Source organism: Coloeus monedula (assembly GCF_965178545.1).
Source record: "Coloeus monedula genome assembly, chromosome: 6".
Classification (NCBI taxonomy): domain Eukaryota; kingdom Metazoa; phylum Chordata; class Aves; order Passeriformes; family Corvidae; genus Coloeus; species Coloeus monedula.
In genome coordinates, this window is record NC_138786.1 from 61,229,324 (window position 1) to 61,253,249 (window position 23,926).

The 23,926-nt window shown below is 44.5% G+C and overlaps 1 protein-coding gene across 3 annotated transcripts in view; it reads right to left on the minus strand.

The window, feature by feature from the left end:
- Nucleotides 1–22,252, minus strand: part of PELI2 (pellino E3 ubiquitin protein ligase family member 2) — a 64,028-nt gene extending 41,776 nt beyond the window's left edge. For 2 of the 3 annotated variants that reach the window (XM_082284316.1, XM_082284315.1), the window contains exon 1: nucleotides 22,104–22,252. In XM_082284316.1, coding sequence (XP_082140442.1) covers nucleotides 22,104–22,180 — 77 coding nt within the window. In that variant the 5' untranslated portion in view covers nucleotides 22,181–22,252. The remainder of the gene's footprint in view (nucleotides 1–22,103) is intronic. The other variant, XM_082284317.1, reaches the window with a different exon arrangement.
- Between the last annotated feature and the right edge of the window lie 1,674 nt (nucleotides 22,253–23,926).

Sequence of the window (23,926 nt, forward strand, 5' to 3'; positions counted from 1 at the left end):
TCCATCCCCAGTGACCCAGCAGTAATGCCCTGGGATGCTGCCAGCCGTGGCAGGATTGCTCCCTCCCACCCTCTCTGCCCTGCTCCTGAGGCAGCAGCCCCACAGCCTTGGCCCGTCCCTGCCTTTCTGACAGGAGCTGTCCCACAGGACACAGCAGGATTCAGCACCCAGGAGGAGGAATAGCTGCCCACACCTTGCTGAGCCAGCTTTTCTAAGCACAGGCACAAAGAACTAGCACAAAACCTGCCCTCTCTTCTCCAGTGCTCTCAGCTCTTCCACTGAGCACTGCCTGGGTGAGCAGAAAGTGCCTCCCTCTGAGCAGCAACAGGATGGAATCACAGATGGAGAAGGGACAAGGACTGAGGCCACAAATTCCCCATCACAAAACACTGGGAGACTCCAAGCTTCCCCACAACCAACAGAAGCTTCCTCTCACAAAGCTCCTCCACAAGCAGGAGCCATTTCCCTTCTCCTTGCACTCTTCCAGTGGCTCCACGATCAGCTTAGGGACCAGCACATTAGCACACAACTTTTTGCTTCACAAGAAGGCCAGTACTACCAAAAGAACTTGCATATGAAATTCTCCTTCATCGCACCAAAAAGCCTGGAACAAATGATGTTCTCAACTAATAAAACAAACAAGGAAAAAAAAAATCAAATTTCACAGGGACAGAACAATCATCTCTGAGAGCATCCTGCCCACATGCAGATCTATGGGGCACTTCCAAAGTTCTCCAGATGTTCATCAGACCAACACACGTGGAAGGAGTGGTCTACTTTTGCCAAACACTTCTCAGTGACAGCAGTACTGGGACAAGCTGCATTATGAAACCTCCTGGGATAATTATCTCAGCTGATAGCACTATTCCTTGCAAATAAGGGAGTGGTGCTGGCATGGGCTATGGGCACCATAATTATCAAAGCCAGTTTCCTACAGATTTACATCAAACACTTGAAGAGTTTGGTATACAATGAACTGCAAACTCCAATTAAGCTTTTCCCATGGCTGGGATATGTAATGAAAGCCTCTCCTCCGCCTGGATTCGGGGCTGTCTGGAAAGCAAGACCACACATGCTCGCTCCCACAGTCCACTGTGGCAAGTTCCTACTTTCTACAAGTCTTGTACTACTTGTACTACTACAAGTACTTGTCTACTTCAGAGATCAGCAACAAGCTTTGAACTGTGTGTCAGAGAGCTTGTTACACAAGCTTTTTTGGTTTATGTTTACTTTGGTTTTGTTTTTTAAAAAAATCCAGGCTAGACAGTGGCGAAGAGTAAATGACAGCTCTGTTACTTGGCACGAGAGCTTTAAACCTTGACCTGCACCTTGGAAAGTTTGATGTCAACTCAAGGAAGTCATCCTTAAAATCAAGGTATATGCTAGCTGACATTGAAAGTGCTGCATATAACTGATTTTTTTTTTTTTTTTTTTACAATGCTATCAAAATACAAGTCATCATAAAACTTGAATACTTCTCCATACCTATGCAAACTACCTCCCAAAAGACTAAAACTGAACAACTCCTGATTCTCACCGGTAATATTTCCCCCAGATAAAAAGGAGCAATTTTACTTTGCTTTCCTTGTCTATAACTAACAGATCTATGGCACACCTCATCATTTTTGGATGAAAACCATCCCAAATGACAGACTTGGCTATAAACAGATGAGATGCTGCAGTTCAGTTGTTTCCATAGCTCTAGTGAGTCAAACAGCACATCTTTGCTCACTAAACAATAAAGCTGCAGAAGTGAAGTCAGACTTGAGTAAATCTTCCCTTGTAAGTACATTCTGATCCCATATTTGGTAGAATCCTGTAGTACATTCTCCACACATACCAAAATTCAGTTTGTGCTTACATTGTATTTTTACCATCCCTGAACCAGTGTGGTCCCACACTGGTGCCAAAAGCAGCACTCTCACCTTTCATTTCTTAATTCGTTCCCACTACTTCTCTCCTTGGTTCATATGAAGGGGAAACAAAACTAGATTTATGCTTTAAATTCAGTTTTAAAACCACATTCCTCACTCTCCAGCCCATTGCAAAACCACAGAAGCACTTTTATCAGCAACATGGAAAACAGCAGAGAGAGCAGGAGAGATTCCCTTGGAATGACATCCACGACATATGAAGGCTAAAGATACATTATTCACCTTTGCAATACCCAGTCCCAGAGTTTTTCACGGCTCCACACTCAAGTCCTGACTAACTGGAAAACCCTCTGCTGCTGAAGCATCCAACACTCCCTCCCTTGAACACACATTAAAAGGGAAGAAGCCACATGTTTATAGTTTATAGCAAAACACAAACAGAAAGCTTCAACATATGCAAAGTTGACAACAAAATAAGCATATTTGTGTCTCCTTTTATATAATATCACTGCCAGTACTTCATAGTCTTTACACCCTCTCCCCTTGTAACAACCTCAACAATTCATTTTGTATCTAGCAGTACTTCAGCAAAAGAATGGCTAAGGATTTCCTTTTGGAAAAAAGGCAAGAATTCTTTCAAATACATTCTTCTGCATCAGAGCTTCAGAAAATAAGCAGTTGCTGTCTGCCAGTTATCTGTGAATTTCAGTGAAACAGAACAGTGAAGTTATTCTCAAACTTAATCTCATGGGGAAGAGTTGCCAAATAGCAAAAGCGAAGCTAAGGAGAACTTCTGTACCAACAGGATACTCCTGGTTCATTTCCTCCTTTGAACTGTGTTCTCTGGTGCTGTATCAGCGTCACAGGTATTAACTCAACATGAATTTAGGTCTCAGCTTGTCTCCAGCTGATTGCATGCATCAATGTCTGTCTCAGAAGCAGCCTCCACCTCCAGAGGTACCACTGCTAATCCCATTCCTGTTGGGAGTTCTGGCAGCGAACACATGGCTGCTCCTTGAACAGTGCAGCGCTGCACAGACCACTGCAACAGATTGCAACAAACACCTTTAATGCTGGACTTTCTTGGAGGCTGGAAGGAGGATGCTGGTTTATCCTTGTTGCCCTCATCCCCTGGCACTCAACAAGCCTTGAGTGACCAGAAGGTTCCCTTATGTCTTCCCAGGGTGCCCTTTCCCCACTGCATCACATCATCTCTGGAAAAATGTACAGCTGCTTCCTGGCCACAGAACGACAGAAATGAATGACAGAGCTGGCAGAGTCACCTGCTCCATCCCCAACTCAAAGGCTTGATCCAGCCAATCCATGACATCTCTGTTTCAGTTAGTCGGGAAGATCTGGGCCTCCCCACTGTGTTTCAACATCTTTAGTTAAAACTTTCCCCATGCACACAGCAAGGGAGACCCAGGTCAAGCAAGTCTCCTGCACTTCCTGCCAAATCCACCAAAGAGCTTCAACAATCTATTCTCTCTTCTCACAGCAGGCTCACGTGCTAGAAGATGAATTCCCATCAGATTTTTCTTCCTTTCTGAAGGAAAATGTTTTAAGTAGTTACAACAGCAAAACTAAAGCAGTATTAAGTAGAAAGACTGCAGCAATAAGCAACTCATGGATAACCAAAGGACTTCCATCCTTGGATTACCAAAAGCCACTGATCCAAGACCTTTGGTTTATGCAACCTGGGATGAAGTCCTGAATGAAAGACACAGTCCCACCTCAGACTGCTGGCTAAGACATCTCCATAGGCATAAATGCTTCCTAATCACTACCAGTTGTACAGCTTAATAAAGCCAGTCTTCCTGCAGAGCAAGAAAATCCAAACCAACAAGTTCCAAAGTCCCAAATAATCTCATCTCCTTACCCAATTAAAAGCAATGTTTTTGCATCTGTGAACTTGATTATCCCTGAGAAAGGTACGTTGGAGCTATTAATTGTGGCTATAATCAGTTTGGGGTTGGTTTGGTTTTTCTTTTCTGCTTCTGAGACAAGTGTTTGTTCTTACAACTTGAATTTGTGAAATCATTTTACTATCATAGAACACTTCAGGAAGCATTCCCTTCTCCAGCACTTTTGGAACACTCATTGGCATTAGTCCTGTGTGTGTTCATCACAAGCCTTCTCTTCCCCAGCACCAAATTTTAGAACTCCTTGCTTTGTTTACTGCTCCCTGTACTGTCCTCGAGCCTTCTCAGAGGCTGCAGTGATTCAGTGAAATGCAGCCTGGCCTGATCTGTGCCACGACCCCAGATTTTTCAGAGAAAAGGCTGACTTGCATCACTGGCTCGTGATTAGGAGTTATTTCTAATTACTTTTTCTAGCTACCTTTCAAAAGTTGCTCCTACCATCAGGAACCCAGCAGTGAGTTGGCCCAAAAGCCTCATGCTATATGCACAGAGCTTTTATGTTCCAGCCAGCCTCTCTCTGATCAGAATCACAAGTATGGATTAGCTGAGCACACAGTAAAAGGTTATGTACACCATGAAAAAAACAACAAACAAAGCTTTCAGAGGCACCTACATCAGATCAGATAAGCTAGAACCTACTTTCCTCCTTCACAGGGTATACAAATTAAATATAACCTTATCTACTGAAAACACCACAAGAAGTCACATGTGCAGTAGCTGAGGTTCTCCAGGGTGACCTTAATTATTCCCTGGTGTTCTGAAACAGAACTGGTCACTCTTCTGGTTTGGGAGAAAAGGCTATTCCTGGATGTTGTGGCCTCCTCCTGTTCCCCCCACCTCCACCCACCAAGCAATGAATGAATCTGGTACCCTACAGATAAGGTTAATTCATTTTTTAATTATTCCACTCCACACATTTTCCTCCACCACCAGCAGGACTACCCTGCTATTATAACAGCTGTAACAGAAGAGTAATAAAAAAAATCAAGTTTGTTTCAGGGAGAATATTTATAGAAACTACAGCTGACTAATCCTCATGCATGTTTGGCTTACCTAACACAGGCACTTCAAGAAACATGCACCTGATCTGTATTAACTGCACCCTACACAAAGTTAAAGGATGTTCTTGGCTTGCAAATACCAAATGGGTTGTGTAAGAGCTGCTTTTAATCAGCTTTATTTACACCACACATCCAACTACCTTCAAAATTCCCAAAACTCTTCGCTATTTTGATGCTCTTCTCCTCATTGAGGGGCAGAGGAAGAAATTCTGGAGTAAGAAAATACAGAAGCAGCAGAAGCAACCAGTCCCCAAGTGAGGGGCACAGGAGTCAGGGATCCATTACTGCAGCTACTTGTCACAGAAGACCAGGGAGATCCAGTCAGGAATACAAAAGAGCTGGTGTTTCTTCTAGGCTGGGAGAAACTTTCTGCAGAAACTTCTTATTACCCTCCTTGATTTTTCTTAGCAAGTAGCTTGTTACTTGTCCCAAATAATTTTTCTGGAAAATAATTTGTTAGTTTTGTTTTTGTGAAACCAAAGACATCTGAATAAGTAACACAAGAGTTTGATTAAAAGCTGATACTCTGGAAGAACCCAAGGAACATGCTGATGCAGCCTACTAGAGCATCAGGATAAGCTTCAATTAAAGCAGTCAGATAACCTGACAGTTACAAACAACTTAATAGCTAAAAACTCTCTAGGCAAGGATGACCTGAGTCTGACAACATAAAACACAAAAGACATCCATAACCATGGTATTAGCAGGGAAAAAGAAAAGTAGCAACTTTAACAGAAAAAAACCACCACATTTAAGATACTATTATATCAATTCCAACAGAAGTAATATGGTAGCAGAGAATTAGAATGCAAGAGGTTCTCCTTTTAGAAAGCAGAGGGTATGGGGCAAGGAAACCTCTTCTTTCACATAATGATTTCCTTAACAATCCTTATTTCCAACATTTTACTGCTCCCCCCAGCATTCATTTAACAAGGAGGCAATTTTATTCAGTGCTTTAAGCCCATCTCCAAAGCTGTCAGCTAAAACCATTCGCCGCTGCATAAAACCAGCAATGTTAGTGCACAGCAAAATACAGGGTATAAACTAATCAGGTTCATTTCAAAGGATGCTCTTTATTTCAGCTAAAAGAGCACAAGAGGTGGGCAAAGCACCATGTTTAGAGAATCCTCTTTCCAACCCTAAACCTCTCATAGCATGGAGGAAATGCTACTCATCTGAGAAGGATCTATAATCTAGCCAAACGCCACTGGAATTGTTTGATATGCCATTTGGTTAAATATACACAAATACAGCAGAAAGCAAGATCTGGCTTTCACTGCATTCAAAACAAGGCAGAAAAACACAAAATCCCTTTCAACGCAAAGCACTACGCACAGCTGGGTTTCGGTGCACAGGAAGAAAGAAGTGCAGGAGGAAGACTGCTGATCCACACCACCAGAGGAACCACACAGCTTTGTTTGGAAACTATTTACAATCGGCTCTTAAACATCAGATCAAGGCTGCAAGTTTCAAAATTGAGACAAATGAGACATCATAGCATGCAAGGGGACGAGAGACCTCAAAACCCACCTGCCCTGACATTCTGGACACTCTCTCAACCTCTTAGTGCTTCACACATGCTCAAAGGGACAAAACCAATCTGTTTGAATTTTAGCCTGCGAATGAACAGTAATAACACCACGTTACAGCTGAAACTTCACTACATTAAACATTATGGAGAAACTACATTTCACTCAAAGGACCATTTGGGCCATTGAAAATAAAAGCACAGTCCCAACAAGTCATTTCCTAAGAAATCAAGTGCTTTCCCTAAAACCCTATCAAGGACTATTTGATAGTTCATATTTTCATAAGAAAATGTGATAGCTTTCTTATAACTTCAGTTCACCTCCAAATACAAGCAGTTGCAAGGTCATTTTTGTGCTTCCACAGACAGTAGAAGAAGTTCCTGGATGTCTGTTACAGCTTTTTCAACACTCATGCATGACAAGAATCTTCTTAGGTTGGTTTCAGTACCATTTAGCACAGAGGAAGAGATAAAATTTGCATCCATTTTGTGAATATAGGTGATCTCACCAGCAGTGCACTGAATAGAAAGTGAGGCACTCAACTACTGCATCCTGAGCTGTAACATCCAAGTCAAATTCTATCAATTTTAACATTCCTTTTAGCTTCCTGGGGAAAAAGACACCCTTACAAATACACAGCTCCCAGTTCAATCCCAACTGCTGAAGAGAATCCCAAATATTTGCCTCAGAAACAGAAAATAAAGAATTGGCTCTCCTTCTTTGTAGCACTCGCAAGCATTGCTGCCTCTCTGAACACAGCAGCTTCCTTAATATCACTGATTCTGCATTCTATCAGCTGCTCCATGGCACAAGCTGTCAAAGGGAAGATCATCTACTGCACTGCCTACTCCCAGCACATTTAGAGTGGGTAAGTAAAGAGAAAAAGCAAAGAGTTACCTTTCTGTCTGTTCTTGGTTAGCAAGTGTGTTATGTGCCCTAAAATCGACACAGGATAAATTATTCCTCATACCCAGTTTGAAAGAAATACCTGAAACCAACTGGATCTGTGTGTGGACCGTAAGTACAGAGGCATCACAGCACTGCTGAAGCTGTGGGGGCTTTTTTAAAAGTCTTAATAAACCAGAAATTAATAGTGCAGCAATGCAGAGAACTAGACTTCAATATATCTTCTTCAGACTTAAAACACACTGACAGCTTACTAATTCACAGCAACCTTGGGTGTTTGCTTTTATCATAATCTGTAACAAAGTTAATCAGACATCTCCAGCCAGGAAAAGATTTCTGCAAAGCCATTAAGTGTTTACTGTTGATCAGCAAAATGAATTCTGATCTATGTACCTTCATGACAGTAAAGTCTTTCAGCTTCACACTTTCACCTAGAGAACGTTGAGATTTTGCTTCCCTTAAGAGGGCTTCCCAAAATGCTACATAAAATAAACATTGGCTTTTCACAGGCCTCAGAAAACACCACTTACTAAGAATGAATCAAAGCAACAGAAGTGATGAATTCCTAATGTTTTTCCACTTCCAAAAGTGGAAAATCTTGCTCAGAGATTCTGATTTCCAGAAGAATCTCACTACAGAGCTTCGTGTAGCAGTGCCTGAACAAGAGATCTTGCACTGACATGGTCTGCAGATGGGAAGACATCTCCTCACTGAAGAATCAAGAGTTTTATGCAAGACAACCACACAAGACAGTGTTTATACACGGATGCAAGCTCTGAAACCCTGAAGCCACACTGAAGGCTCTACAGCAGATAAGTTTCCCAGAGAGAAATCTTCACTTAGCTCATCCGCAGGGCTGGTCCAGCCCATCTACTTCTGGTTATACTCTGCAAGCTGAAGTTTCATTCCAACAGATATTAAGTAATGTGCACAAGTAGCACAATGGTTTGTAGAACAGAAAACAAGTTTGAAACCACAGATAGCTCTCCCTCAAATTTTTTCCTTTGGAAATCCAGCTCTTTTTCTTTGCCAACACCCACAAAGACAGACAGCATACTATTACTATTTTTCTTCACCAACCTTCAAGAAAACAAGCCATCCCATATGTTTCACTCCATTTCTCTAGATTCCTTTGATTTTAAAGGCAAGGATGCCCTATGGGGCAAAACAGACCAAGAAAACAGAGGATCTGTTTAAAGCAAAGTTTCCCCAAGTACAGGCCATAATATCAAACAGCATTACAGGACTTAAAAGTAGCTTTTGCAAGCCAAATGGAAATTCAGCTGTGGAAATAAAGCTCATGAGCCCAAGACTGAAATTGGAAGTGCATTGCCCAGCAAAGCATGACTGCAGGAGCTAGTTCAGAGACACAGAAATCAAGTAATTGATTACAGCTGCCTGGCTCGAGATATTTCCCTGTTGCCCTCAAGTTTTTATACCTGACATCACTCTCCATAAGGGCACCTTGGCCACGCCGCACTGTTTTCAGCTGAAGAGGGGAGTGGTAAAATGCTACAGAGCTTTGCATCCACTGCAGTGCATGAGGATATACATATATATATATATATATATATATATATATATATATATATATGGATATATACAAGACTCAGATTTTATCTGTACTACCTCATTTTTATGTGGGTTTTGCAGATACCCAAATTCCTTCCTGTCCTCCCCTGCCCAGCTTAAGGTGCTGCACATGCATTTCAGAATATAAACCACACATTCCCTTGCTACTCTGGCAATACTTTGGCATTATACCCACAGGAACATCTCTATGGGTCTCACACAACTATATTCCTTTCCTCCTACAGCCCTGTCAAAAGCAGAGGAAAGAGCATTTGTAGAAATCTCTCAGGCTGTACCACCCTGAGGGGGAGCAGAAGGTAAGAATGACATCCAGAAATACTCACACCCCATCAGTCTCTTTCAGTATCTTTGTAAAACTCAGAAGCAAATCTCCTGAAACTGCCCATTATAAAGGAACAAGCCTGGAATCTACTGGAGAAGCATTCATGTCTGAACAAATCCCAAATTTTTCCTTTCAGAGTTTTGCCCAAGGACAAAAAAACTCCACTAGGCTATTTTACAACCACTAGGAAAAGGAGACTTTCCACATCCAGAAAATTTACATGTTTGAGTAACACAATACTATTCTTAGCTCTGAACTGAGCTCATACACAAGGCAAAATATGAGGCTGCTAAACTACACGGGACCTTGTTTACAATTCTCAAAGCAGTTTCAGGTTGTGTTCAAAATTACTCCAAAAGCTGGTTTTCCAAGAAAAGATGACATTCAGAGTTATTCTCATCTACATCTACCCCTGAGTTACCTGGGGTAGCAGAACATTCATGTCCATTCTCACTCAAACTCAACATCCCAACACTGTTATTACTACTGCAGGCAGCAGACGTGAAGCAATAGTACTGACAAGGAGAACAATGAAAAAACAAGGAGTTTCATAAGGCAGGGAACCAGCAAAGCATGATTTCCTCTGGGTACATGTCTTGCAGTTGGATTCCTCCTTTGTCTACTGAGATGACAGCTCCAACTGGAGCTTTTCCTCAGAGGTGAGATCAGTCACATGGATTCCCTGATGTCTAAGAAGGAGGGGGGTGGGAATCTCATTCATCTTACAGCCTCCCCTCACCAAAGCTCAAATAGCTTTCGGGAGGCTGTGGAATAAAATCAGTTCAGTGACATCCTTCATTTCCAGTTACAGACTACAACCTCACCTGTCACTACAGCTCTCAGTAAATCACAGTGTATTCACCAGAGGCAGATGGAAAATGACTGGGATAGGGAGCCAGTGGTGCCAGCACAGGAGCAGTGACTGCTTCACTCCACCTGTGGTATCACCACCCCAAAACTGACCACCTTGTTAAACAGCTTATCCCACACCACAAATACCAGCAGTTCTAGAGGCTACCAGCAGTTATGACCATCAGTGTGAAACAGGCACCTGTTCAGAACTTCTCCAGATTTTAACCAGGATTCATTTATGCCAAGACAAACTGCCCATCTGAACAGTCATTATCTGGACTTTTGTTCTTCCATAACAACAAATAACAAGAAACTAAAAGGTCCTGTCAAATTCTGCTCGCTATATACCACATATTTAAAATTTTGACAACAGCTGTCACACTGCATATGTCTGTACATCAAATAAACTCCATCCTTCTCCAAATACAGAATAAAGTCTAGGAACAGAAGCAGGAAGAAAATGAAATGTGTGTTACTCCTAACCAGACCAGCCTTTAGATTTAATAATGACTAAGTAAACCAAAGACTGCTCACAATCACTTATGCAAGAATCACTTAGTTCATGCACAAGTAAGAATGGTGGCAGGAGGTGAGAGAACATCCCTTTGCACTCGTGGTTACAATGAATGTGCTGTTTTTACAAGTGAATACACTTATTTTCTGGATATTAAAGAGCATCATACATTCTTATCTCTTTTAGTTTAACTCAGCTAAGTGTTTTGGTCTCTTGACTTAGGCATGACAAACTGATCTTTAATGCATTTCTCAATCTCTGTACAGCACAAAGCATCCCACTTTTACCATCTGAAATACTCGTAACTAATTTCATCGGTTCACAAATGTGAGACAGCTGCTTTTTCTCAACTGTCATTTTTGCCCAAACCTTACAAATCAGCCCATACTCTTCTGGCTTGGGTCTGAATAGAGTCTGCAACTGGACCCCAGCCAACCCCAAATCCAGTTCCTTCCTTCCCTCCTGGACTGGCTACAGAATGCTCAGAGGTGAAAGAGCAAATCACTTTTGCCTCAAAAATCTGCTTACCCTTTAACAAAGTATCATTTTACCATTGTTCTCTCTCCACCAAGAGATTTCCAGTAGGTAAAGACATAATATAAACCAGTCTCCTCCAAAGAGCTGAAGGTGCAAACCAGCAATAAATGATCAGAGGCCAATTCCTGAGTTGAATTTAAAGTCACATTGCACATAATAAACTGCGAGGGTACACAGAGCTTGACTTACACCCTGCTAATCACTTAAACCCTGGCTTTGCTTACAGAGGGAACTGTACTTTCTGTAGTCTTCCTGCATCCTTACATGGACAGCTATTTGCTGGATTACACCAGTCTCTGCATGCTGGAAACTCCAAACTTGCAATAAAACTGGATATATGGCACTCCAGTTTTGCAGCTGGAAGTGGGATTGCACAACCAGAGATAAGGCACAGCTGAGCGAGCCATGGAACTGCAGCATTTTGTGCTCAAACATGGAAAGGAAGGCACCAAACCCAAGGCAAAAGTTAAAGCTCTTTCGCTCTGACAGCAAGCAGACTGTGAAAATACTGGGAAAAAAACAGCTTATTTATCTTTCATAGAGAAAAGAAGGAACATATCTAGAGCTTTTGGGAAAGCTCCATCAAAGTCTTCAAATGGGTGCAGGGACCCATTACCAAAAAGGGTAGAAAAGAACATTTGGGTATTAAGAAAATATTTGTGAAAATTATGGAAAAAAATTTGCTGCGCACATCCCTAAAACTGAACAAGCAGCTTGCAGTCTCTACCCCAGCACCTTCAGCAAGGCATCTTACCTAGAGAACAAATCTCAGCACAGTCAGTAAGGCTAAAGCACTGCAGCTTCCACAGCCACTGCCCATGGAGCCACGTTCCTGCAACCTCCCGGAATGCCAGCGCCATCCCAAGGACAGCTGCATCACCAGTGGTGTTTTGAGGCATCTCTCATCTTTCAGACTTTTCATTCTTCCAGTGAAGCCCAGTTAAAAACAAAAGTGGAGTAAAAAAACCATCCAAGGCTTGTCCATTTGGCTGTTGCCAAACTTCCTTCTCCAGTTTTCGCCCTGATGGAAGAGGTTACTCAGATGCTCGTATGGCCTGTAACACCTGCCTCCTCACAGATCTGCCCCAATTCCAAATCATTCCATTTGCTTAATTTGCTGGTGGTTTTTTGGCAAAAGCCACCAAGGTAGTGACAGCCCATTTAATTAAATCTTCTGGCAGAGTCAGATGAGGGAACACTTATGAAGAATTCCTCTGCCTGGACTGCAGTCCTTCCAGAGGAGGTGCAGACCTGCAGCAGGGCACTGCCACCTCTCCCATCACACACATGGCTCTGGGGCTTCTGGAATGGGTCTTCTGCCCACAGCCCAGCAGAGAAGGCCACACACCAAACTCATGAATCAAAACTCACTCCCTGATACACTGAAAAACTATTCCAGCAAATTTTAAGATTCAGAATGCAATTCAAACTAAGTATTGCACGTATGTTAGCAGAAAGGTTAGGGCAAGCACAAGGTAATAAATCTTATCAAGTCTGAAAGATTCTTCTTCAACACCAAAATGATTTTGAATCCAAGTATTGAGCTGCACAGCTCTTTGCTCTCAGAGGTCAAACATGCACTAGGAGGAAGGCAAGTTGAAAGTATAGCAACATTTTGGTATATTAGTCAGTGCTCCATAAAAAACACAGTCAATCTGTGAGGTGCTGAACCCTGCCACGGGATGTGCTGGGAAGCAGGAACCACGCAGCCCTTGCTATCTTTCACCAGCTCCGTATCTCCTGTGAAAGGAGGACACACACACACAACACTCCTGTTTCAAAGGCTGTGGCTTCACCAACACTAAATCAGACACCAACAATCAAACTGAATTCATGCTGTTGCACATGAAGAAATACAGCTGTGCTTATATCAAAGTTTCAGCCCATTAACTTCTGTGTCCAGACTAAACAGTTCTTTCACTCTTCCTAAGGGCACATGCTCAAGGGTTTGTACATTTGGGCTCCAGTTTATTTGTAACAGGCAAGCAGAGGTTTAAGCTTTTAATCACTTCAATTTGTTTACTTTCATACAGTGACTAATTGTCTTCAGTCAGTCCCACTCCATCCTCACCCATGACATTTCCATGCCTTAAGAGGATACACGTCAGAAGTTTGAAGCCTACCTGTTTGTTGAGGCATTACTAAAGCCTGCCAGTTTGAAGAATAAAATTGTTTCATGACAGTTTATGAACTTACTGGACTCTAAATTAAAGACAGCACACGTATTTCTGGGTAAAGAGTAATTTAAAAGCCCACTACACCCATCATTACAGTTCAATAAGTATTTCAAAAAGATAAAAAATGTTCCTCAGAGAGAAAGACTGACAACAATTTTTTGTCCTCAATTCCTTGAATGTAAAGAGAAAAAAAAAAAAATTTGCAACAACAGGGGTCAGTTAACATTACAGTACTCAAGGAGATGACCATAATGATTCCCAGCCCTGTGCTTTTAACCTACTATGTGCCAGCTGTCTCATAACCTTTCTTGCCTGTCCCGGCTCCTTTGGGGAGGCAGCACAGCAAACAGACATTTTACACAGTATTTATCTCACTGTGCAGCTGCCTGCACCTCTGGTAAATACAATTAGTTGCTACACAGCAATGTAGCTATATCACAGTTAATATAAACAATAAATATGACAGAAGAACATGAGGTCTTTATTGACAGACACTTGACAAGGGCACGTGTGGCCTTTGTACCAATTCCCTAGAACAGGAAGCTTTCTGCTACCCAGATTAGGTACAGCTCACATCTACTTCATCCTCCTTGAAACACGTGAGTTCTAGCTACAGCGAGGTCAGTGTGCAACATTAAAAAGTATACTGTTAAATGACCTGAAGTAAATCACTTCCAGAAGCACAAAACAGAGCTTGCTTGCTTTCCCTCCCTTCAGGAGAAACAAACTGCTATTGAAAGCAGGATGTCTAATAGGTCCTTCAGCTATCAGCACCTTCATATCATTCCTCATCAAACAGAGTTCATCTCCAAACCACTTTGCTTTTAATACAACAAACACTTCAGCTTTGTAGACATCATCTGTATCCATTTTCACAACTGCTGTTTATAATGTGTTCCCTACAGATGACATTTCTGTTGTGAAACAGAGGAAAGCTTTTAGCTGAATTACTCTTTCTTCTCCGTGAGCCAATAACTGCTGTACTACCCAGCTGCGTGTGTGCTTCCCAGCGACCTCACACGAGGACTTCCAAGGCTGGAGTATGAAGAACTGAGCGAAACTTCATTGCAAAACAGCTGACAGTTGCTATTTTTAGGAACAGAGGTGATACTAATCAGTACAAGTAATGGTAGAAGCATTGTCTAGATGAAGACAATGCAAGTCCAGTGTCACCTTGTTCACACACCACTCATAATCCCATCACACTAAAATGCTGCGTCCTCCTGCCACACGGCCCCTCAGTGACAAGTCTTCCAAGACCAAATATTTTAAACTGCTGAAGCTTCACTGTACAAGGATTTCCTACAAGGACTGTCTTCCTGGATCCTAAGATCTTTTAACTCACGCCAACAAGTGCTGTTTGTGGAAAGGGAAGGAGAGAGATGTTTATTCCTAGGCAAACCCAAAGACAGGTTACTCTTAGTGCTGAATTCCCAGCACCACGATGCCTACTCAGACTTTAAGAAAACCCTACAGTTTGCTGCCCACCATCCTTCCCTGGTCTTTGTTTGATTTCAAATCATTATCCAGTCATCAACACTGCAGAGACCCAGCGAGAGCGTATTTGCACAGGAGGTCACATTACAAGGTCAAACAGAGGAGTCAGCACAGAAGGGGCACAGCTGGTGGTGCAGAGGGTGCTCGATGCTGTAGCACAGCTGAGGAGCTGGGACAGCGCTGCTCCTGCCCTCAGAGCTCACTAATCTCTGCTTTGGAACTCCCACTGCTCTAGACTCTGTACTCTTTGCTTAACATGAGCACCAAGACTATTGCAGGCTAGCGAGTAATAGGATTAAAGCAGTCTAATCCCAGATGTTACTTACAGTTCGTCAGACAAGTCACGAACTGGTCCCCCAAAGTACGGGAATGTCACTGTGAACTCAAGACCCAGGGCTAACCCACATAAAGCTACACCAGGAGATGCCTAAAAACAAATACGATGCAATGATAAAGGAGCCATAAAATTCTGAACTGCATCTTATCAAGAGGGAAACAAGCCTTCTAAAGGAAAAGTGAAAAATGCAAAGGTACCATTTAGTGATGTCTTTATAAAACAAACAAAATGAGCAGCTTTGCCTCAGAAGTCTCTGGAAGCAGGCACACTCCCTATGCCAGCATCCCCATTCCTGTCCCTCAAGGTTTAAACTCGTGACAAGTCACATGCAAGCTTTTCAGTGGTGACCTTGGGACAGAGCAAGAATAAACATAAGGATTTCTGTTGATAAAAGGAAAAGCATCCTCAACACAAACGAGATTTAGGGTATCAAACAGTAGAGGCAAAAAAGGATTTGACAGCACAAAGTACACTGCAAAACCAGCTAGAGATCCTGCTTCAAGCTGGGAGCTTAGACCAAATCCTCCTCTACTTCACTTGCCTTGCAGACCAGAGGACAAGTAAGTCACAACTATGACAGTGCAGAATAGCCGGACACAACTGAGACAACATCACAAGAAGCACTAAACAAAGACTGCAACTAACACGCCAGAGGAGTAATCTTTGGAAGGTTTCATAGCCACACCAGTCACAACTGCTCAGGACAAACTGAGAACCAAAGGCTGTGCAGATGCTTCCAACAGGAAACATGACACTTCAGTAGGACTTTGCAAACAGTTGTAAAACTTCTCTGCTGGCACCCTGAACTAACAAACCCTACCTAGAGCAAGGCACGGGCTCAGTGCTGTAGCATGCTCAGACACCTTCTCATTAGGGTACAGAAGGAGGTTGTTATCTTCTCAGAGTATCAAATTTCTACCTTCTATCACTACTGAGCAAGTCAGAGAGTAGCATTACTCCTGTAAGTATAAACCAGACATAATTTCAGTTTGAATTGGATAATAAAAAGTTCCTGACTTCCTAGGAAAAATCTATTCTCAAGCAACCTGGTAAGCAAAGTTGAAGAACAGCCTGCTGTTAAGGAGCATGAAATAGCTTAAGTAAGCTACTGCTTTCAGCAACAAAAAACAAACCTTAATAGCCTAGAAAGTAATTTCTTGGTTTATATGCGTATTTTAAAGTAGAACTACGTGGACTGTTACAGTACTTACCCATTTACGAATGTCAGCTGAAAATGGAAAACTATTCATCCCTGATTCTGCCAGGATCGAAGAGGAGCAGCTACTTGGTTCTACACAAGAAGTGCATCAAAGTCCTACATTTCCCAGACTTGTTTCTTCAGAGTAAACTGTTTTCCATATTTTAAGAAAAAAACCCTGAGTCTTCCACATGTGTGACCTCCTGCCTGTACACACCAAGGGGATTGGTTTAACTTCCAGAATACACTCAGTTTCCTTTTTATAACAAATATTAAACATGCAGACGTTTGATGCTGTGATTTGCTTCAATAAACATAGATTTTAAGAGTCTGACGTTTCTGCTCTCTGATTTTACATTGGTACTGAGATGTTGTGAATAAAGCCTACAGCTGGATACAAATCTGCACTCTGAGAAAGTCAAAAGTACTCCAAGGAATAGGAGAGCTGCAGAAAACCAACTCAAGTATGTTTTCTTTCTTAGCTTAAATGAAGCAAAACCTTTGCTCTATCCAACCATATACAAGCTTTCAAAAGAAATCCACAGACCTTTCCTCAGATATAATCCTTTCCACTGTTTTCCTACACTGCAGTTAATGTTCTATTCAGACAATTCTTCTGGTTTTTGATTAATCTCCTTGCAAGTTCTGAACTGACCCTGATCACACATTCTCAATATGCACATATAAAATCTGCCATAAACCCAGCACAAGACGTAAAGGTCTCCAAGAAGCCACTGTCAATAACAAAGAAAAAAAAAAATTTGTTTCTCCAGAACAGCAGCCTTCCAGCTATCACTGCTGGAGCCAATGATTGTCAGAAAATCACGACCTTGAACACATTTAACTGGTGGCTCCCATTATGTGCTACAGTCACCCCTTGAAATGAAACCTGAAGTACATTTTTAAATAAGGCTTAAAAGCAGAACTCCAGTTCTGCTAAACCTAAGCGGTTTCACCGATATATCTACACCAGTTAGTGCAGAAAATCACCAGGTCATTAAACAAAGCCTCAGTCTGGTATCAGACAGCAAATCCACCTATGTGCAAACCAAGTCCCCAGCCTAATTCCACAGCCAGGATGACTCTCCCTCCTCCTTCAGTTCATGCACAGAAGCAAACAGCAGTCAAGGACAAGCAGAGATACCACACTGCAATTGTCAACACCACTGGAAACCTGCATCGGCTTCCTCCTGAACTGCACAGCAAGAGATGAACAGGAGTTATGTGAAAAGCCAGACAGGTAACTTTAAAAAATGGAAATGTGTTTATAAGCAGAAGACACCCCAAAAACTTTATTTACCCTGCAAGGAGATAGTGGTAGTGAGAACTTTGATCAGTCAGAAAAAGCCAGTATGAAAAACAGGAACTTAAAAATGCACGTCCCTTCAGATTAACAAAAGAAAAGACTGCTTCAGATCTAAAGTTGTTTCAAGTATAAAGTGGTCCATCAATGAGAAGAGCTTCCCAAAAATTACCACAAAATGTATCATTGTAAACACAGGTGAGAATTTTTATAGAATCGCGGAATGGTTTGGGTTGGAATAGACCTTAAAGATCATCCAGTTCCAGCCCTCTGCTACAGGCAAAGACACCTTCCACTAGACCAAGTTGCTCCAAGACCTATCCTTTTATTCTGCTTTCTCAAAAGGTTAAATTTAAGCACAACTACAGACTGTTTATTCGAGGATGTCCAATAGTCCACATTAAGCAACACTCACATAACAATTCACAGTGGCTTCTTTCAGCACTGAAGCCTCCAAGTTAACAATTTATTTATTTTAATAGTAGACAATGGAAAATTTACATGTAAAATGTTGACGGCAATTTCAAAGTGACTACTGTGACAACACTGAGGGCCAGCCTTTACAGTTTTGTCTGGTTAAATTAAAAAAATGCATTACAGACTGCAAAATCCTTTAAGTCTGTAAGACAGTCTTCCTCAGATGAGGATGCACAAGGCTGCACCTCCTTGCTAATGAGTAGCAAATACCAAAGAAGTGTTTGGTTAGTATGAAATATTCCATTTACATGCACACAACTACCAGAAACCCCATCCAAAACTGCCATACAAGAAAGCATTCAGTGTCAGGTACACATCTTTCACTGCTACTGAACTCAGCCACTGACTACAGCTTGTGTCTCTTTGCTGTTCCTCCTTCAATTTACATCATTTTAATCAAGTGACTTTTCTGAGAGGGCACAGCTGCCCGTCACCACCATGCAGTCCCAAGGGAGGAAAGATTTAAGGGCACCAGGCCACTGACACCTGCCTTCGGTGACAGTCACCCCCGCAGCCAGGGACCAGCCCCTGCTCGAATTAAGCAGAGCCGTGCTGGCTGGAATGACACTGCATGATTCAAAGTTAGGGGACAAAGGGGCATCAGGAGGAAGGGGCCAGGACATGCAACATGCACCTCAAAATGTTAACAAGACACCAGATAAGTCAAACAAAAGCTACTGACACACTAACAAACACCCTGACACTATTCAGGTACTTGGTACCGCATTCAGCATCTCCTCCTTAACTCCCTCCAGCCCCACAGTTCCAAGAAATATCTAATGAGCCACTACTTTGACAGGACTTCAAACAAAGCTGCTTTCTTTTTTTCTTCAAAAAGAATTAGAATATGAATGTTTCTGCTTCACCAAGAAATCCAGAGCCTTTTGTGAACAGATGATGCTACGAGCAGATGTACACAAGCAGATTCACAATCAAGCAGATGATCTCTTCTTTACCAGCCATCTTGACCTGTCTGGCTCGATTTACATAAACTGTTTCTATTCACTACAACATTGATTATGTAAACCTCGACAAAATCTTAACCAAACACACGCTGCCACATCACTGACAGCACAGACGTAGCACAGTGCTGGGAGAAGGTTATTAGAAATGTGTCTGCTGCACCGACCGACACGAAACGCCTTGGGCTTTACTGGGGCTCACATTAAGGTGCAGACTGAGCAATCACAACTACTGCGAGACAATAAGGAACGTGTCCTGCTGGGAAAGCCACCTCCTGCCAAAAAAACGCCTTCCCCTCGACTTAAAGGTCAAGGTACAGCAACCCCACTTTAATACTGCTAAGGCAAAGTGAGAGTGAAAGATAAAGGGAAAGTTTTGTCATCTTAAAAACAGGAGCTCAGCAGTTTGCCAGGTATGCCAATTCCTTTGTTCATCATCCTTTTCACCACCTAATTTAAAAGTCTTACAGTTCAAGACACAAGTTATTCATCAACATCACAATCAAGGCTTTTTTTAAAAAAAACAACAACCCACACAGTGTCTCAAAACAGCTTTTTCTTTTTTTTTTTTTTTTTAAATCTAGCTGCGAGGTTGCGCTATCAATTTTAATCAGGCAGTTGTAACAGGAGCTGCAACACTACGCTTCTCCTGGTCCCCAGGTCTCAGTTTCACTACAGGGAAAGAGAGAAGGAGAGCAGATTTACATTGTCTTATTTAAATGAAACTCCAGATTACAATATTTAAATACAAAATAGGTATTAGGAGGTTTTTTTAGCATACTGAACAGCTTAAGCTGTTCCAAGAGTTCCTAGTCACAAACGTTGAGTCACCAAAAAAGACAGAGATGTTTGCATTATTTATGGCACTACAAACAACATTTAAGACATCTCTGATAGGACACGCAGTCATCAACTCCTAAGTGGCAAATGGATCTTAAAACGCCAATCTTCGGTCTAAAAATTAAAAATACAGTTACTGAAGTCGTGAGATTTCCTGGACTGCTTCCATCACGTCTACCTATCCCTGCATCACACTGCCAGGCACATTGTGTAAGCAGCGACAGCCAATGCCCCATTGTTTCAGCGCAGCCACAGAGACACCGTGACCAGAGGGACTCGGCTCCCGTACACAGAGTTCTTGTTCCTGGCTGCACTGCAAGGACAACAGGATCTGTTTGGCTTCTCAGTACATCTTACACCTACAAGATGCAACCTCAGTAGTTTTAGAGAACAGCTGAAACTCAAATAGGACCTAAACTCAGCCATACACATTTTATTTGGACTTTACTGGCATGTTTCAACACACACAGTGAAGATCAAGAGCCCAGCAGAACCGATAAGCCGAGATCAATGCGTCCCCATATTAAAGGCAAAGCACAGCAGACTTTGCCAGGTTAAGATCAGAGCCAAACATTTCATACTTCTGTACTTTCAACTGCTGCTAAATATAGTAAAGCAACAGAAAGGAAAATGTTTCCAGCTGTGCACAAAGAGCCTCTGCAGCACAACATCAATTTATGCACTCTAATTTAATTAAAGATTCTGCATTATACTACGACTTTATTGTCAGAGACAGTGTTGCACAGCTGAGCTCACTCTCCATTTCCACAACCGAAACAGTAAGAACGTCTCTTTATTAAATTTCGTGTGATATGGGTGTTTCTCGTGAAACAAGGGACTTAAATTCGAGGATTTTAAGTACCAGCTACGCCACATTCATGGTAGCAGCTGTGTTTTATTCCACGGTAACTGCATCTTGACCCAGTCTCGTGACAGGAAACATTTAGCATCCCTTAAGGAAAAAAGGTGCACTACTGGATACGAGTACGCAGCCTGGACTGCTCTTTTTCAAACAGTTATTCTGCAAAGGTGAACACGGCTCTTTATGAAAGAACCGAAACAAAACAAAAATCCCTAAGAGACCGGAATAGGGCTTTCTACGACCTTGCAGCAAAAATGTACCAGATTCTGGGGGCGGCTGAGTAACGCAGCGAGGCTGTGACTGTTCTGCTTCGCGGCTGGCTCGAAACCTTTCTGTTGCGTTTAGGACTAAAAAAATTACTCCATTAACCATACGTTACCACGTATTAAACCACCAAAATTAAGCATCTCTTCTGAGGTTCGCGAGGGCTCTCAGCACGCACGGCTTAGACGCTTCTCCCTCATCTGCTTCCGCAGCGCTCAGCAGAGCGGCCGCGAGCTTTAACAGCAGGGCAACAGCGTAATGCCAAGCGGATTACTTTAAGATCCATATCAAGCCGAGAAAATAAACATTTCCACGACGAATCTGAATATAAGTGCTTCACCCTCCTCCCCTCTCCCCCTCCTCTGCTCCTCATTCCAAAGTCATCTCCCTGCCATCTGCAAGGAGGACGCCGTCTCCCGGAGCCAGCGGCGGAGGGACGGGGCCCGCAGCGGGGGGTTCGTGTGCCATAACCCCGCACCCCGCGGCCCCGCACCAAGTTTCTTCCCCAGCGCCGCCGCGACCTCGATGCCCGAGAGCGGCCGGACCCTACTCCGTCCGTCCGCCCGTCACTCCGGCACCGGGACCCCGCAAGGGCCGCACCGCGCGGGCCCCTAAGGCACCGGGACCACCCCCATCCATCCATCCATCCATCCATCCATCCCTCCCCGCTCCCCTCCGGCACCGGGACCCCGCAACGGCCGCACCGCGCGCCCCGTCACGCACCGGGACCTCCCCCCCCTTCACTCCTCCATCCCTTCCCGCTCCGCTCAGGCACCGGAACCCCCCTCTACCCATCCCTCCCTACTCCCCTAAGATACCGGGACACCCCCATCCATTCCTCAGGCACCGGGATCACCCCCCCGCCTCCAGCGGCCGCGCCGCGCACTCGGCCGGCGGGAAGGCGGGAAGCGCCTCGCGCCCCCTCGCGCCCCCGTCCACCTCCGAGCGCTCCCTCGCAGCGCGGAGACGCGGCCGGCGCGGAGCCGGAGGGTGGGAGGGCGGCAGCCCCCGCCACTCCCGGCGCCCCGGGACCGCCGCGCTTCCCCCCCTCCCCGGAGCCCCTGCCCAGCGCTCACCCCAGCACCACCAGCTCCCCGTACTTGACGGGCTCCTTGTTCAGCGCGCACAGCTCCTCCTGGCTGGGGGAAAACATGGGGCCGCCGCTGTGGTGGCTCCGGCTGCCCCCGTCCCAGCCGCTGCCGCGGGGGCGCGTCCCGAGCGGGCTCCGCTCCGCTCTGCGCCGCCGGCCACCGGCAACGGCCACTACACCGCGGGGGGGGGCGGGGGGCGGAGCCTCCGGGGGAACGGACCAACCCGCCGCGGCGGGGGGGCGGGAGGAGCGAAACGGCGCCGTCCCCCCCGGCGGGGCTGCGAGTGGCCCCGCCCTCCCCGCGCCTATTAACTGCCGGCGAACGGGGCGGGGCCTGGCGCGGGTGCGCTCCGCCCCCTTCCGCGCCCCTGCTCCCCCCGGCACAGGCAGCAGTGGTACGGCCCGGCCGTGTTATGTAAACATAGAGTAAAGCGGACCCCGCCGCTCTTAAAGGGGCCGCGCAGCGGCGGCCGCGGCTGGGGGGTCGGGGTCACCGAGGGCTCCTGCCCGCGGGGCTCTCTAGGTCACCTCACCCTGGATTCCACATCACCGGTGGGGTTCTAGATCCTCTCCTGCCCCTGGGGCGTGTCCAGATCCATGGGGAGTCTCTGGACCTCACCTGCCCCAGGTTTGGGTCACTGCGGGGCTGCGTCGCCTCCTGTCTGGGGCGGGGGTTCTGAACCACCGCGGCTTTGGAGACCTGTGGAGAGCTCCTGGGTCAGCTCCTGCCCCAGAGGGAGGGGCTCAGCCACCCCCACCCCGTGCACCTTCCATAGGGTCTCAGCAGTGGGGCCACCATCAGGCTCTGCACTTGTGGCTGCTCTCCTGTCCCATCTCCTGTCTCCCATTCCTGGAGGTGGCAGCAGCCATGGAGCCCACATTCCAGCCTCTTCCGTCCACTGTCTTCTTCTGAGGGGACAGAAATGCCCCCTCCCCCTTTGTTCTTTAATGGTCCTTCAGGTCCTTCCCAACCCAACCCATTCTGTGACTTCCAAGGATTTTTTCCCCCCAGCCTTCTGCTCCCTCAGTGTCTCGCCCATCACCATCCCCTTCTCTCCTCCTTTGTCCTCTGCACCTGACTAAAGTCCAAAACCAACAGAGATTGGCTTGATGTTAATCCATGTTGAGGATAGAAATTCTCATTAGCTGATATTTGAGGTCTCCAACCCATTATCAAAGACAAAAGCAATGGGAACATCCACCTTTGCTGAAGAGCATCCCTGAGGCCGGCACAGTCAGACTCAGGATCCAGCTCCTCCTGCCAAAAGCTTTCCCTCTGCCAGAAATTGTATTTAGCTATTAATTTTCCTGGTAATGTTATTTTTCTGTCGTTCTGGTGAAGAGGTGAAATGGAAAAACACAACCAATCTCGAAGGGCTGCAAAATGAAGATCTTCCCAGGGGCTGTGTGAAGAAGACAAGATTTTATTAAAGACAGGGAGCTGAATTATTACAGATTTATCTTCTTTATTGCTCTAACAAAATAGAAAAGAAAGCCAGGCCGTAAGTCACTGTCAAAGGAAACAAATACATCCCCAAAAACAGTGCGGAAAACAAAGCTCCTGGCTACATCCTCTTCAACTTCTGCATTTCTCCCCTGAAAGCAAGACCTTCACAGCAGCCTGGCTTTCACATGACATTAGCAAACTCCAGTACTCTTCCAAAAAATGCTCCTGAGATGCTCCGCTCACATGGGCTCCCACAAGTCAGTGACATGTCTGGACTTAGAGCATCTTCTGCTGCTCCCACTCAGGGATGGAGGGATGAGCAAGGACCTTGAAATCTGATTTTGCCCCTTTTTTCCTGCTCT